We start from the raw sequence: 14,476 nt of genomic DNA, 5'->3' as shown, positions 1-14,476 counted from the left end.
ATGGCTTCATTTATTAGCTTGTAGACTCGTCTTGTTTTGAAAAGCGCTATGTTACAGTAACATATTATGTTACTACCTCACATTAAATACTTGCCACATACGTAAATTTTTTTTGAAGTGCGCTATGTTACTAGCTAAGTTACTCCCACTATGACTAGCCTAAACAAGTTCCACTGCGTTAAAGAGAGCAGAACAAAGTGAGCATGCATGTTCACTAGCGAAGTAGCAATAATGCAAAAGCTAAAGAAGTTCCTCTGCGTTAAGGAAGTGAGTCTAAAGACATTGTATACTTTTTTCAGTTGAATGCTCCTAGACCTCATAACCAAACACAGCGAGTGTTTGTTGGTGTGTCCTCATTCTTTCTCCTCTCAATCAACGCGCCGATGGGGAACTCCGGCGAGATCAAGAAGCTAGAGTCGGAGTACCCGCGGCGGCCCGGCCAGCCCGACTCCTTCTGCTACGTCAAGTTCGGGAGCCACAGGTTCAGTTCGGAGACCGGCGAGCTCAAACAGCTGGAACCGGATTGCCCGCGGTGGCCCGGTGATCCCGGCTCCCCGATCGCCCCCTCCGCTGGTTCTGCTTCTGCCGCACCGCCCTCCTCGATGAATCTCGCCAACACGAAGGCTGGCGAGATCAAACAGCTGCAGCCGGAGTACCCGCGGTGGCCCGGCCAGCCCGACCGCTTCTACTACCTCAAGTTCGGGAGCTGCACGTCCAATTCGGAGATCGGCGAGATCAAGCAGCCGGCGCCGGAGTACCAGCCGCAGCCCAGCAAGCCGGACTGCACGATTGGCGACTCTCCGGTCGTCCCCTCCTCCGCTGGTTCTGCCACACCACCCTCCTTGCTGAATCTCGCCAATTCGGAGACCGACGAGATCAAGCAGCCCGGCGAGGTGGACTGCCCGATGAGCGACTCCTCCACCTTGTCGTCTGTAAGCATCACCACTCCTCCTCCTTCAGAAAACAAAAGAAGAATAAAGAAGAAAATCATCACCGCTCCGATGGGTGACCCGGACCCCTCCTCCGATGGCTCTTCCGCACCGCCGGCCAATTCGGAGACCGGCCAGAAGCAGCCGGAACCGGAGTACCCGCTGCGGCCCGGCAAGAGCGACTGCTCCTACTACGTCAAGTTCGGAAGCTGCCGGTACGGGATGAATTGCTGGTTCAATCATCCTCTCTACGTGCATGCTAGCCGTGGGCTTCAGCAGGATAATTGGGTTGGAAGGAACAGTAGCCGAGCATCTAATTCATCCGAGTACAAGCAGGTGCGTTCTCTCTCTGCCTCGTCAATGTCCCTGTTAGCTATCAGGATCATGAGTTCATGACCCCCTCATCTGTTATTATTCATTTACTTCCTTAGTAGTGATCTAAATGCTCTTATATTTCTTTACGGATGTAGTACATTCGATGAATGTTCATAAGCATATCAATCAGTAGGGGCCGGCAGAGCATGCATGAGAAGATGTGACCCTGCTGCACCACTTTAAAGGGATGCCAAAATTTAAACCAAAATAGTGTAATAAAGTGTACTGAATTGTAGTGCGCTTAGCATCATTTTGTCCTTTGGGATTATTTTATTTCTTTCGAGTAGACACTTGTCTCCCCGGCAAAAAAAGAAGAAGACACTTGTCTATAGTGTACTGTATTTATATTTGACGATGACACATGAATATCTGCAGGATCAACTAGATAAGTATACAATCCATAAGACTACCCTGACATATTCATTTTTTGCATACTACAAGTTGAGTCATAGGACCGAAAAGGAAGAGCTAATTAAATATCCACATATACAATTTAAGGAGTACTCCCTCCTGAAAGAAATATTAGAGCGTTTAGATCACTACAAAAACTACTTTAGTGATATAAACGCTCTTATATTTTTTTAGAGAGGGGGTACTTCAATTGGATTTGTACCCCTCAAAGTAGTTTTTTCTTAGCTGAATATAAAAGCAGCTTTGATGGACATAAGTTAACTTATCATGTATATGGAACAAATCATCAAAAGTTTAATTACCCTTTATTTTTTTAGAATGACCTTTTTCTGATTGGATTTTAGAATGACCTTTGGCATGAGACTTCCAGTAATGCGTCGACATGGGCCGAAGGCAACCCAGCCTACGTGGTTTGTGAACCAGCAACCGATATTTCCTTTGAGGCCTAAATTGCATTGCAGCCCGGCACATGACTGTTGGGGCTACCTCACGGGCCTTCATCAGTTTGCTGATGCACACATGGACTAGGGTGATTCACTAGGCCCCATATGATAGTAAGCACTACTCGCAAATTGTTTGCGCCATGATATATGTGCATCCGGGTTAGCACATTGGACTCCAACCCTGTCAGCTGGTAGAACAGGACCAAATTGTTACCTTAAAAAGTGATGTGTTATTTTGTTTAGAAAAATCTTACTTTTAATACAAACACTTTTCAGTATATTTTCGACAAAGCATGCAACTACAACCGCCATGAAGGAAAAACCAAAGTCAGGCAAGTGAAGCTGAATTTCCTTGGGCTTCCACTGCGTCCAGTAAGTCTTTCTGCAATTCGTGTTCCTGTTGTCGAGTTCCTTGTCCACCAAAGTTTTGTCGGTCTAATCATTTCTTGGTTTTCATTTATATATCCTTTCCTTGCACTGAAAATATATAATGCTTTTAACACTCCTATTTTGCATCAATTACTCTTTTTTGGGGTGAAATCCTACAGGGTACAATACTATGTTCGTACTATATGAATCACGGAACCTGCAAATTTGGCACCAACTGTAAGTTTCACCATCCAGATCCAGAATCAGAAGACGCGATTTTGAATGCTCCGCAGCGTACTACTCAAGGATCATATCAAATGAACCTTTCAACAAAGCATGTCCAACGAGCACCAACTATTGGAACATCGGAAATTATTCCAACTCAAGGAGTCAATCCATGTCCAGAATGGAGTAAATATCAGGTATACAATATTTCTTAACCTTTAGATCAATATCATACCATCACCATTCCCATCCCATTCCATTTATGGAATTAATATATGTAAGATAGAATTTGAGGAATTGATCAACCCTGATAAGAAATAAAAAAGATAAAAATAAATCATACAAAGAAATAATTATTGGAAAGGTTGAACCCTGATTTTAAACTGAAAGTACTAAAAAGCGCAGTACTCCCTCAGACCGATATTACCTATCGCAGATTTAGTACAAGTTTGTATTAAAGTTGTACTAAAGCTGCGACAAGTAATATGGACCGGTGGGAGTAACATTTTTCTTAAATTGCGTATTTCTCCAGATTGCAAAGTTTAGTCTTTGTATTGCACAATTTCAAATGACTAAGATTCACAAAAATATCAGGTGGCCAAGAATTAGCAAAACTGAAACAATATTTGATATTCAAAACATTTTGTTCTGCTTCTTGGAAATTGGATTCTTATTATTGTTTGAAGTGATTCAGATTTTGCTACATGATATTAGCCCCAAAAAGAAGGGACAATTACAGATTATATTTCTATGGCAAAATTTAATTTTTTTTGGGGGGTAGGTAGACATACATTCAACCTAACATGTACCAAATTTCCAATTTAAATTCAATGTACATAAGGCGGAGCAAAAATGACAATTCTTACTCCAAAAATAATTCATTGACATTTGTCTTGTACTAGCATTAGTAGAACACGGAGCTTTAAAACCGGTTCGTAAGGGCCTTTAGTGCCGGTTCCATAACCGGCACTAATTGGTGGGCACTAAAGCCCCCCCCCCCCCCTTTAGTACCGGTTCAGCACGAACCGGCGCTAAAGTGCCACCACGTGGCGTGAGCTCGCGCCCTGGTATGGGAGACCTTTAGTACCGGTTGGTGTTACCAACCGGTACTAAAGGTTTTTTTTTGAATTTTTTTTTGAAAATTTTGGAATTTTTTTTTGATTTTTTGATTTTTAATTTTTATGAATTATTTGGTGATTTAGTCTCTAATCACCTCTCTTAACTGCTCAAGTGTGGATCACTCATTTCAAATCATCTAACTTCCCGACCGGTCACCCATCCCTCTCACTACTCCAGCCCGAGCACGCTTAACTTTCGGGTTCTACTCTCCTTCGTTTCCAAGTCTGCAGTTGTTGTTTTCCTGACAATAGTAAGACGCCAATCCTATTAACCCTCAGGAGTTTAGCTTGAGCATGAAGTCACACATTTCACTGTTTGAGTTTGAAACTATTATTCTAAAAAACAGTAATTATTTAGTAACACTAATATTTCTTGAATAAGTTTGACCACAGTTTGACCACGGTTTGACCAGATTTGACCAAAATTCAAAAAATTGAAATAATTATTTAGTAACACTAATATTCTTGAATAATTATGTAGTAACATTAATACTTCTTGAATAAGTAGTTTGACCAGATTTAACTAAAAAAACTTAAATATGACCATATCTTTTTTTCCTTTTGGAATATGAGGATTCTAAAAAATTGGATGCGGATTTTCGTGCTGAATTTTTTGATATATTATACGTTTATTTCCGACATCGTATGCAAAAGTTATAGCCGTTTTACATTTTCCCTACACTTTTTGCAAAACATGTCCAAATTTAAGTTTTCAAATTTTCCTAACTAGTAGATGTAGTAATATAACTACCTCTCGAAGGATTTATTTTTTGAAGTTTTTATCATTTTCTTTTGATTTTTTTTAGAACTGAAATGGCGACACACGGGGGGGGGGGGGTGTTGAAAATTGCCCTATAGTGCTGGTTTGTGTCACAAACCGGTACTATAGGTTAGACCCCTTTAGTACCGGTTCGTGGCACAAACCGACACTAAAGGTTAGCCCTTTAGTACCGGTTTGTGCCATGAACTGGTACTAAAGGAGATCGTGGGGCCCCAACCTGACGCCAGCCTACCATCACCCCTTTAGTACCGGTTCGTGGCACGAACCGGTACTAAAGGTTCAACACGAACCGGCATTAATGCATAGTCGTTCGAACCGGCACTAATGGTACCATTAGTGATGGCTCAAATTCAAACCGGCACTAATGTGCTTCATGTTTGACCCTTTTTCTACTAGTGTAGCCCTGCAATATTTATTGTTCCTCTGCCGTAGTACAAGTGGACCATACAAATAGAGTGTGTCGGTGAAACCGCTCTCATAAGTTACTTAATGTAGATACTAACCTTCCTGCCCCCCTTCATATCCTAACACAAATACATAGAGAACACCAAATAAAAAACTCATAGTACACATGGATGGTTCTGATCTCAATTATCTTCTTCATTTCTCTCTAGATTAAACATCATCAAATCTTATAGTAGTGTTACATATTCCACTTATAGGATCCGCAAGTTAGCAAGTGATATATAAGAGCTTGAAGTTTAGTTTGTAACTATATGAAATTGTGTAATTGTAGATGGATGAAAACAAGCAAGGAAAATCAGATTGGGATCCTTTCACTACTAAAGTTTTTTGTGATATTTGTACCGATGAGGTTTTATCTGGAAATCGACCAACCGACCATTTGAGTGGTATTGGGTATACGAACTTATGCGCTAAGTTTAATGAAAAAACAAAAAAAGTCTACAATCACAAGCAATTTGAAAGTAAGTGGGAGTCATTGAAGAAAGACTACCAGACATGGAAGGCATTGATGGAGAGTGAAGTTGATCTATGGCAGGGTACTAAAATGAATACAATATCTGCAAGTCTAGAATGGTGGGAAAAAATGATGGAGGTGTAACTTCCTTTCCATTTACGGCTTCCCGTATATCTGTTTTTACTCAAACATATTGTCCTTTCATATTTTATTCAGGTAATGCCAGATTGCGGAGAGTTCTGTTTTGCGCCACTCGAGAATGTTAATCTTTTAAATATAATGTTCGAGGATATGGTGGATTTATGTTCAACATCACCTGAAACTAATTTGGCAGTCAATACAACTATCAGAAGTGAGCAAGGTGCTGGTGATGGAAATGATGCAGGCATCATTGATAAGTATGTTAATGAACAATCTAAAGAGGCAATGCTACAACAATCTTCTAAAAAAGAACCCAACTTGACGAAACTCAAGACAAATTACGTGCCTGCAGAACTCAATGATCTTGTTAACTTTGAAGAAAATCTGAGCCCAAGCAATTTGGCAACATCTAGATGGATCGATCGAGTAGGAAGCAATATTTCTGAGATCATGGAGTTGGTTGTAGGTGCTGGAGCTGAGGAGGGAAGTGATGAACATTTCATTGCTACTCAATTATTTATTAGAGCTGAACATCGAGAAATGTTTCTTACTCTAAAGACCCCTCGAGGAAGACTTAGGTGGCTTAAAAAGATGTGCCAACTGAAGGATCCTACTTCAAGTGTAGCTGATGTTTATTCGGTAAACTAATTTGAGTTGTTGTTATCATGAGACCGTTTAAAAGTAATGTACTGATTTAATGCTATTTTATTTTATGAACTTGCTAGTTTTTGATGTAGTTTCTAAACTCACTTTTGATTTCGTGTGACTGCATTGAGCTCTTACTGTGATTCATCATATCACGTGTCCCTCCAATCTCTTCGGCAAAAGAGAAAATGTCCTGATCTCTTAATTTATCCAATGCCCTATTAAATATGTTCTCTAGAATGTACCTCTAACTAAACCGCAGCTTGAAGGGGACCTGCTGCAGCCATCAACCTCTAATGCATCCTTTCAGAAGATCGCACCCTGATATATCTCCAATGTATATATTTTTCCAGATACTTTTGCTATTTTTTTCATCTCTAGTTTGCTTGATTTGAATGAAAACAAATCTGGACCGACGTTGTTTTTAGCAGAACTATCATTATGTTGTATTTTGTGCAGACATAAAACTGCTCGGAATTGGACGGAGATTTTTGGAGATTTTGCTGAAATATATAATGTTTGCAGCGAAGAAGGACCAGAGGGGGGCCACCAGGTCGCCACACGGCCTGGTGGCGTGCCCCCCCCCTCCCCACAGGGGGCACCACATGACCATGTAGGCCCCCTGGCCACTCCCATGCAATGTCGGCAACACCGTCGCCTCCGTCCGCTAGGAGGGGTAGAACAGAAGTACAACCAGCTGGATCCATGCATGCAGTGGATGGGGAAGGACACGTCGTAGCCAGGGGGAGGAGAGTCGTCACCGCTCGATTTGGCCGAAACCTACGTCCCTCGTACGGCACATGAGCACGCAGGAGGCCGCCGCTCCCACACAGCCTGCCCACGTCGTCGCCAGGAGCACCCGCCGTCCTGTCGCAGAACCCTGTGTCATCCCATCGCCGCCGCTCAACCGGCCACCCCGCGCCAGTCGCTGGTGTTGAGCGGAAGGGGGGGGAGGATGGTATGACAACGAGCTAGGGTTCCCGCTAGTTGCTCGCGGGCGCGATGCGAGAAGGAAAGAGGAAAGGGTCTACTTGGAGCTTTTTTGAGTAAATTGCAAAAGACCACCATAATTATGGACCTTAAATAAAAAAAACACCACCATTCGGTTTTCTTTTGCAAAAGTCCACCGCCATTGTACCGATAGTTTACGAAAAATGACGGTTGGATGATTAGATCAGTTTAATGATAAATCTGACGGACGGGTCCCACTATCAGATGCCACATGGCCAGGAAAAATGGATGGCAGAGCCTAACGTTAAGCGATCGGTCAACCTCTGATCCACGTCCTTGGCATTTTGCCAAACACATAGCAGGGGCACCAGGTTGGCAGCCCGGTGCACGCCCCCGGCCACCCTCCTCCGGCAGCCACCACCCAGCTTGCCACAACCATCTTGGCCCACGCCGCACTGCCGCCCTGAGCTTGCGCCTCTCATGTTGCTCTCACCGCCACAAATAACCGCTGCCCCAACGGTGCGTACTGCTGTTACTCGCTACCTCTGCTTGTGCTCTTCGTACGTCCAACCTCAACGGCTCACTCAGGGAGACCTCGGTCGTGCTCTCGGCCTCCTCAGCGAGCCCCGGCACGCACCGGAAACGCACCTAGCACGGCGTCGACATTCCGACGCGGCTCTCCTCCCCACTACGCTCCTAGGCTCTCGGGTCTTCGTGCCATCCATAGCTATCACAATCGCTCCTCCGTTCTTCTCTCCTTTTATTTCATTTTGTTTAAATGATACGTGGATCCAACATGTCAGCTCGGTTAGACAATAACATCCGTTTTTTCAGGAACCTTACCAAGTGCCATATCAGCAAAAATGTGGTCCCCCGGTCAGATTCAGTATCAATAACTGTTTATTCGTGTTATTACTTATTAGTGCTTTCTGCAAACTGTCACCAAGAAATTGGATGTTTTTTTTTGCAGAAATAAATATAAACCGATGGTTTTTGATTTAGGATACATAGATGTGATGGTCTTCTGAAATTTACTCGCTTTTGTTCAACTCGCCTTATATACCATCCACCCTGAACGATTGGCCGCTGTACGTCATCTGTTTCACCAGCATCCAAAATACCACCGTAGCTGCCGACATTGATCGCGCGAAATCAAAGAAAGACAACAAAAAGGAGCGCACGCATGTCAAACACTAACTTTCTCTGAACTACCAACCTTTATCTCTGAACTAATTAGATTTGAGAGGTATGTCAGAGGCTAACCTTCATCATTTTGTTGGGGCGATTCTTCAGCGTCTCCTCTTGGTCCTTGATGAGACCAGAGAATCGCTGAACCCCCTTGTTCTTCAAAACCAACAGTTTTCTGTAAGTGCAGCATTTTAAAGTGCGATGTGGTCGACTCGGGCTTGTGAAAATATCCTCCTTTTCAAAAAAAAATTACTTTCGCGTTCTAGGAAGTCTATCCATTCCAAAGACTCCAGGCATATCTGTTGTGGAGCTCCAGAACAATCTTGAAGGCTGGATGTACATTTGTTGGTAGGCGTCAATGTTTTCGCGTTCTTTTGGTGGCCATGGGGAAAAGGAAGGCGCCTTGTTCCCGCATAAAGCAATGGACAAGCCTGTTGGATATACTTCTGCACACCATTGGCATTCGAGCTTGTCAGACAATACCATTCCAGTTCCATTAGCATCCATGAACTGATCGATAGTATGGATGCTAATGTCCTATAAATTTGATTAAAATTTAACTTTAAAAGAATCAAACACGCTCTATATTTTGAGATGCATGGAGTACTTGTTTGCTGTATAAACAAACACATTAAGCACGGGATCAACATTCAGCAATGGTCAATCAAAAAGAAGCACAATACATATATAGATCTGCAAATCAACAACATTTATTCGTAGCTAGTATTACAAAAGAGCAAACAAACATTCAGACGAGCTAATTAATCTAGAGTAAACATATATAGAACCGAGCTCAGCTCACTACGACAATGGCTATTTTGCAGAAGAAGACAAGACACGCCATCGGTCCCGGCATCGGTGGGATGCTTCTCGACGTTGTTGTTTATCTGTTTGGTGACTTGGGAGCCTGCTTCACACCAAACCAGCATGCAGACGTCGTATTTGCCTGGAAATATCCAAGCGTTCCTTACGCAGTACTCCGAGTACGTCATCTCATGCGTCACGCCGCGCATCGTCCTCACATGTCGACGGCTCCTCCTCTTTTGCTTCTCCTCCTTGTGTCTACATCGCCCCCTTCGACGCCCCAAGCTGGACGGCGGTGGCCTCTTGTCGATGCTTCTGGTTGACGAGGTGGCCTTGACACTTTTGCATGCAGGCATCATGGTCCTTACTGTTATGACAGACCTTGAAGCAGTCAGGGACCGCACCCACCACGGTTGTCAGCCCAAGCTGGACCTCGACGGTGGCGGCCTACTGCCGATGCTTGTTGTTGATGAGGCGGCCGTACTGTTGACACCAATGCATGCAGGCATTGTAGCGGTTGCTGCCTCACATCTCCGCCGCCGGTACCTCCCTCTCCCTCACCTTCCTCACCGCCACCACAGTGCGCAACTGGGCGAACCCTGGCCGCCGCCGGCGGCGGGGTCTCCTTCATCTCCTGTGTGCCAGCTTGTCGCGGGCGGGTACGGAGCATTTGGAGGTCGTGCTGCTGCGGGGCATCACTGCACAGTTGCACTCCGGCGTGGTTGCGCAATGGCAGTGCATCGGTCGTGTGACAGGCCGCGGAGGGCGACACCGGGCAGTGGCGGCCGCATCTGGTTCCAGCCGACTTCGCCGGATCTAGGCCATGGCAGGCATGTGAGGCACGCCAGCGGCTGGCGGGGTTACTGCTGGTCGACGGCCTGGCCTTCTCTCATCGGCACACGCGGCTCAGACGAGGGCCCCTCCGGCGGTGTGCTAGGTCGTGGCAGAGCTCCCGTCCTTCGTGGAGGCTAGCCCGATTTGGTTCTGCCAAATCTTGGCCCTAGCATTCTTGTTCTGCCAAGTGATCTTTCTGCCGGATGTGGACCTCTCTGATCTGGTAGCTGACGAGTTCGGGTTTTCCCAGTCAGAGATCTATATGGATTGGCGGATGTCGTCCCTGATATCTACTCCCTCCGTTCTAATTTACTCGTCGTGGTTTTAGTTCAAATTTGAACTAACTAAAACCACGACGAGTAAATCGGAACGGAGGAAGTAGATCGCAAAACTCCGGCCACGCGCGCTCTTCTTATCAGCCAAACACGGCCTTAGGAGGGAGCAGCGTGAAGCTTCGCTCTGTTACCGGTGTCATGGGACACGTCTAAGTGAAAATTCCCAAGGCATTGATAGAGATGGAGAAAGCCATGGCGGCTACGATTGGAGGTCTTGAAGCTTCGGTGGAAGGGTATATTGGATGTGATGAAGTTTGTGTGCCAGATGTATGGTAACTTGTTTCAGCAGCCTCGGCAAGCAGGGGGCGGCTGCATTGGAGCACTACAAGAAATCTGTTAATACATGACAGTTCTTGTCCGTCACAAACGAGGGGAAAACTGTCATGCGTGGCCATGCATGACGGATTTGAATTCCGTCATGTATATCGCGTCATAATTTGACATCAAGCCGTCCATGACGGTTCTCGACCGTCAAGGATTAGCCCGAGGCCCGCGCAGCCCAAACCAGGCCCTAACCTTCGTGACAGAAAAGACCGTCATGGATCGATGCCACATAGGATTTCTAAATCATAAATTGGAATGACGTGGCTGCCTACGTGGGAATTATTTTATCATCATGGATTTAGGCACAATTTTAATTTAGTCCCATTGTCTGTTTCTTTCCACCCAAGTTTCACCAACACATTTTTTAGCATAACTTGTTAAAAAGATCATAATGCCAACTTTCACCAAAGACAAGTATTTCCAAAATCTCATAGATACATACATGAATTAATATGCGTCCACCCACAGGTATCTACAACATTTGCAATTCACAAAATTCTCCATGAAATAATAATTTACAACATAGATTTAAAAAATATATCACACAACAAGATTAGGACATAGTAGAATCCAGGTTACATAGACAGAACATACAAACTATTGAGGTTTTTATTATAGGTCTTCCCGTCAGCCCTCTTGATGGCAATTATCACGTCATAACAGATTGTGATGGGCAGCAACGAGTAGCCCGCTACCCAATCATACCTAGCATATTTACAAAACAACAGATATTGGTCAAAATGGATAGATAATAAGAAAATTGCAAAAAAAGTGAAAAATGGATTACATGCTGTCCAAAAATTGTAAATCTTATAGTGCCTACAAATGAGGATAACATAGTATCTACAACATATATGTTTCATTTATATCCAAATTAATTAAAACAGCCAAGTTACAGGTAAAAAAATGAAGTGTTAAGTACTTGTGCATAGCATCCAAACAAGAAACAAAAATGAAGTGTTGATACTTGACGGCTAAAGCTTAGATGAAAAAATATATAGTGAAAATAAATCAAAAAGCTACAAAGAGACAGTACCGGACATATATAAGAATGTAAAAATTTAGCCCAAGGATACAGTTGTCAAGCATCCAGCTGAAGAATTAGTATTTGACAGGAACAATAATATATTGACAAATGGAGATGCTAAATTAGCAGCAGCCATGAGTTGACACGTTTCTCAGCAACCAGGACACTGCAATCCATAGCAGAAGGATTACATGCAGACCAGAATAAGAACACCAACTTTTCAACATAAAAGCTTACAAAAAGGAAGACATCAAGTTTCATCAGGAATACCACTACAGGAAAACTCATATGACTGGAAATTATGAATTAGTTCTCCAACAAGAGTTGATGTTTGGAACATCTGTCATTTGGTGCAGAAAAAATAAAACTACATTATCTGTGTGTACATCTAAATCGCAAAGATTCAGATTGTTACAATATTTCATTATTTTATTGTTTCAATCATGTCTAACGGAGCAGCTTGTTCAATGGTAATCTTGTGCCTCTCCCTCTCGCTCAGGGAGCAGCTTATTCAGTGGGTTAACTCGTATGCTTAGCTTTCTTCCATCTACAAAAGCTGGAAGGGAGAAGGAGAAGCACACAAGTTAACCACCGAAAAAGTAATAACCTATGAAAAAAAGAAGTAAACAAAGTAGAATTAGGTACTGCAAGCCTCACTATTTAAAAAGATGTTCTTCACAGAAATGCATTACATATTTTGTTTGAAACCAGTCTATGAATGCAGAATAAATGCAGGGGATCGGTTTCTCAATAGCAAGGCAAGATTGAATTGGCAGCAGTACCTAATTTTGTTTCTAGTTAATAATTAGCATCAATAAGCTCATTAAGATCTATGATGAGCCAAACAACTAGCACTAGTTGGAATAAACAAACAAAGATGTTACCCTGCTATTGACAAATTGATAAAAAAGGCAAACAAGCCAGCTAGAAATGGAGCAATCATGTAGATTCAATCTGGAGCAAAATATTCACTTCCATGCAAGAACTAGCAGTTCAACCTTCAGCAATAATCACACATCAACAGGAGGACATTAACCTCTTGTGGTTCTGACGACTAAGATATAAGATAGCTAAAGAAAATGAAGATGGAAAATCTGTCTATTCTTTTAGATTCGTAAGAAAACTTTGTAGCAATGTAAATTCTAGTAACATGCGACTGGCTGCCCTGGTCAAAATCTTCACACCTAGTCACAGCAATATTAGTTTCTTTCTTCCAACTGAAAAATAGTTCATATCTGAAAAATCGAACATAGAAGAGGCTATCGCAAGATATGAAGTGCTAAGCAACATCATGGACAAAAATTACAGAGAGGACAACCTCATGTACGACCTTGTTGAGACAAGGTCCCTCGTGTACGACCTAGTTAGGACAACCTCGTCGGCATGCACAAAAAAAATTGTGGAACATAGGGGATGGGGAGAAGCAAAGCCTCACCAGATCTTGAGGGGCACGAGGAGAGGTGTCGTGGGAGTCGTGGGGTTGCTGGTGAGATCCAGGAGGACGCCATTGGCACACGGGCATCGCCAAGATCCCAAGGTCAGCTCGCCGTAGGACGTCACCATCCTCCCGCATCTGCTACTGCTCGGGGCCGTCCTCTTGTCCTGCACGTTTCGTCCTCCCCTGACCGGCCAAGGACGCGGTGGTCATCGTCGTGGTAGTTGATGGTGCAGTGGTTTTCTAGATCTAGAAAGAGGTAATAGATGTTAGGGAATAGAGTGGCGGCAGTTGACGGTGCGGTGGTCATCGTCCTGCCTCTAGGAGAGGGGAGGGAGGGCCGGCGGCGATCTATGGGAAGAGGAAGGCGATGAGATCTTAGGTGGCGGCGCTGTGTGGGGAACGATGGGGAAGTAGGAGGGGGCTGCGCAGGAGGGAGAGAGGAGGGGGCGGCGAGGAGGGTTAGGGTTAGGCTTTTATACGGGAAAATGTCAGGCGGGCTGTAGCGGGCTTTGGCGGGCTTGCGGGATTGTACTACTCTATCTATGACAGTTTCTGAAAACGTCACCCGAAATCCGTCATGTATTAACAAATTTCTTGTAGTGGAGGACTGCATTTTTGCTGTTGCTCCTTGAGTAACAAGTCTCGATTTCCAAGATGAAAACCCAAGGTCTGGCCTTTATTGATTGTACCTGGCAATCGCCTTGTTGAAGGCGTTGTTTTGGGTGAACTCGAACTTTCTCCGGGGTGAAAGCCCAAGATATTCAATCGGGCAACGACAACGCTTGTGTATTGTTTCTTCTTTGGAGGAGTTGCTTTTGGAGAACCTCCAAAAGTGTTGCTGCTGCTAGTAGCTGTTCACCATGGCGTTTTTTTTCCTTTTTATGTTCTTTTTATTTTGTTTTTAGCTGTGTGTATCATTGTTGGCTTTGGACACCTTATTGGTACAGAGGCCGGATGTAATTGTTATCTTCGCAATATTAATATATTCCCTATGTCGAAAAAAATACTAGGGTGACGAGGAAGTGGCTTCCTCCGCATAAAAGAAAACAACAAGTTGCTCTGCGTACTACATGCATGCATATGACCTAGCCCCGTGATTGACCCCATTACTAGCATGGTTCGCTCATGAGATGTTTCAACGCTTCTCCAACATCGATGAGGGAGGGATGATGACGGCGGCGCCCCTTCATGTGGAGAGGCTCTAGCACTAGCAGAGGAT

At 43.9% G+C, this 14,476-nt stretch overlaps 1 protein-coding gene across 1 annotated transcript; it reads left to right on the top strand.

The window, feature by feature from the left end:
* Positions 1–210: 210 nt before the first annotated feature.
* LOC125542469 (zinc finger CCCH domain-containing protein 43) lies at positions 211–6,435 on the top strand. The gene is given in 5 exon segments (XM_087544028.1): positions 211–1,265; positions 2,435–2,530; positions 2,707–2,949; positions 5,787–6,269; positions 6,271–6,435. Coding segments are annotated over 5 exon segments (1,749 nt in total). The 5' UTR covers positions 211–383; the 3' UTR covers positions 6,316–6,435.
* The last annotated feature ends 8,041 nt before the right edge of the window (positions 6,436–14,476 follow it).

The sequence above is a fragment of the Triticum urartu genome, chromosome 1A, assembly GCF_056163025.1.
Source record: "Triticum urartu cultivar PI428250 chromosome 1A, HENAU_Tu73, whole genome shotgun sequence".
NCBI lineage: Eukaryota > Viridiplantae > Streptophyta > Magnoliopsida > Poales > Poaceae > Triticum > Triticum urartu.
The sequence above is the reverse complement of the archived record's forward strand: the minus strand, read 5'-3'. Positions and strand labels throughout refer to the sequence as shown.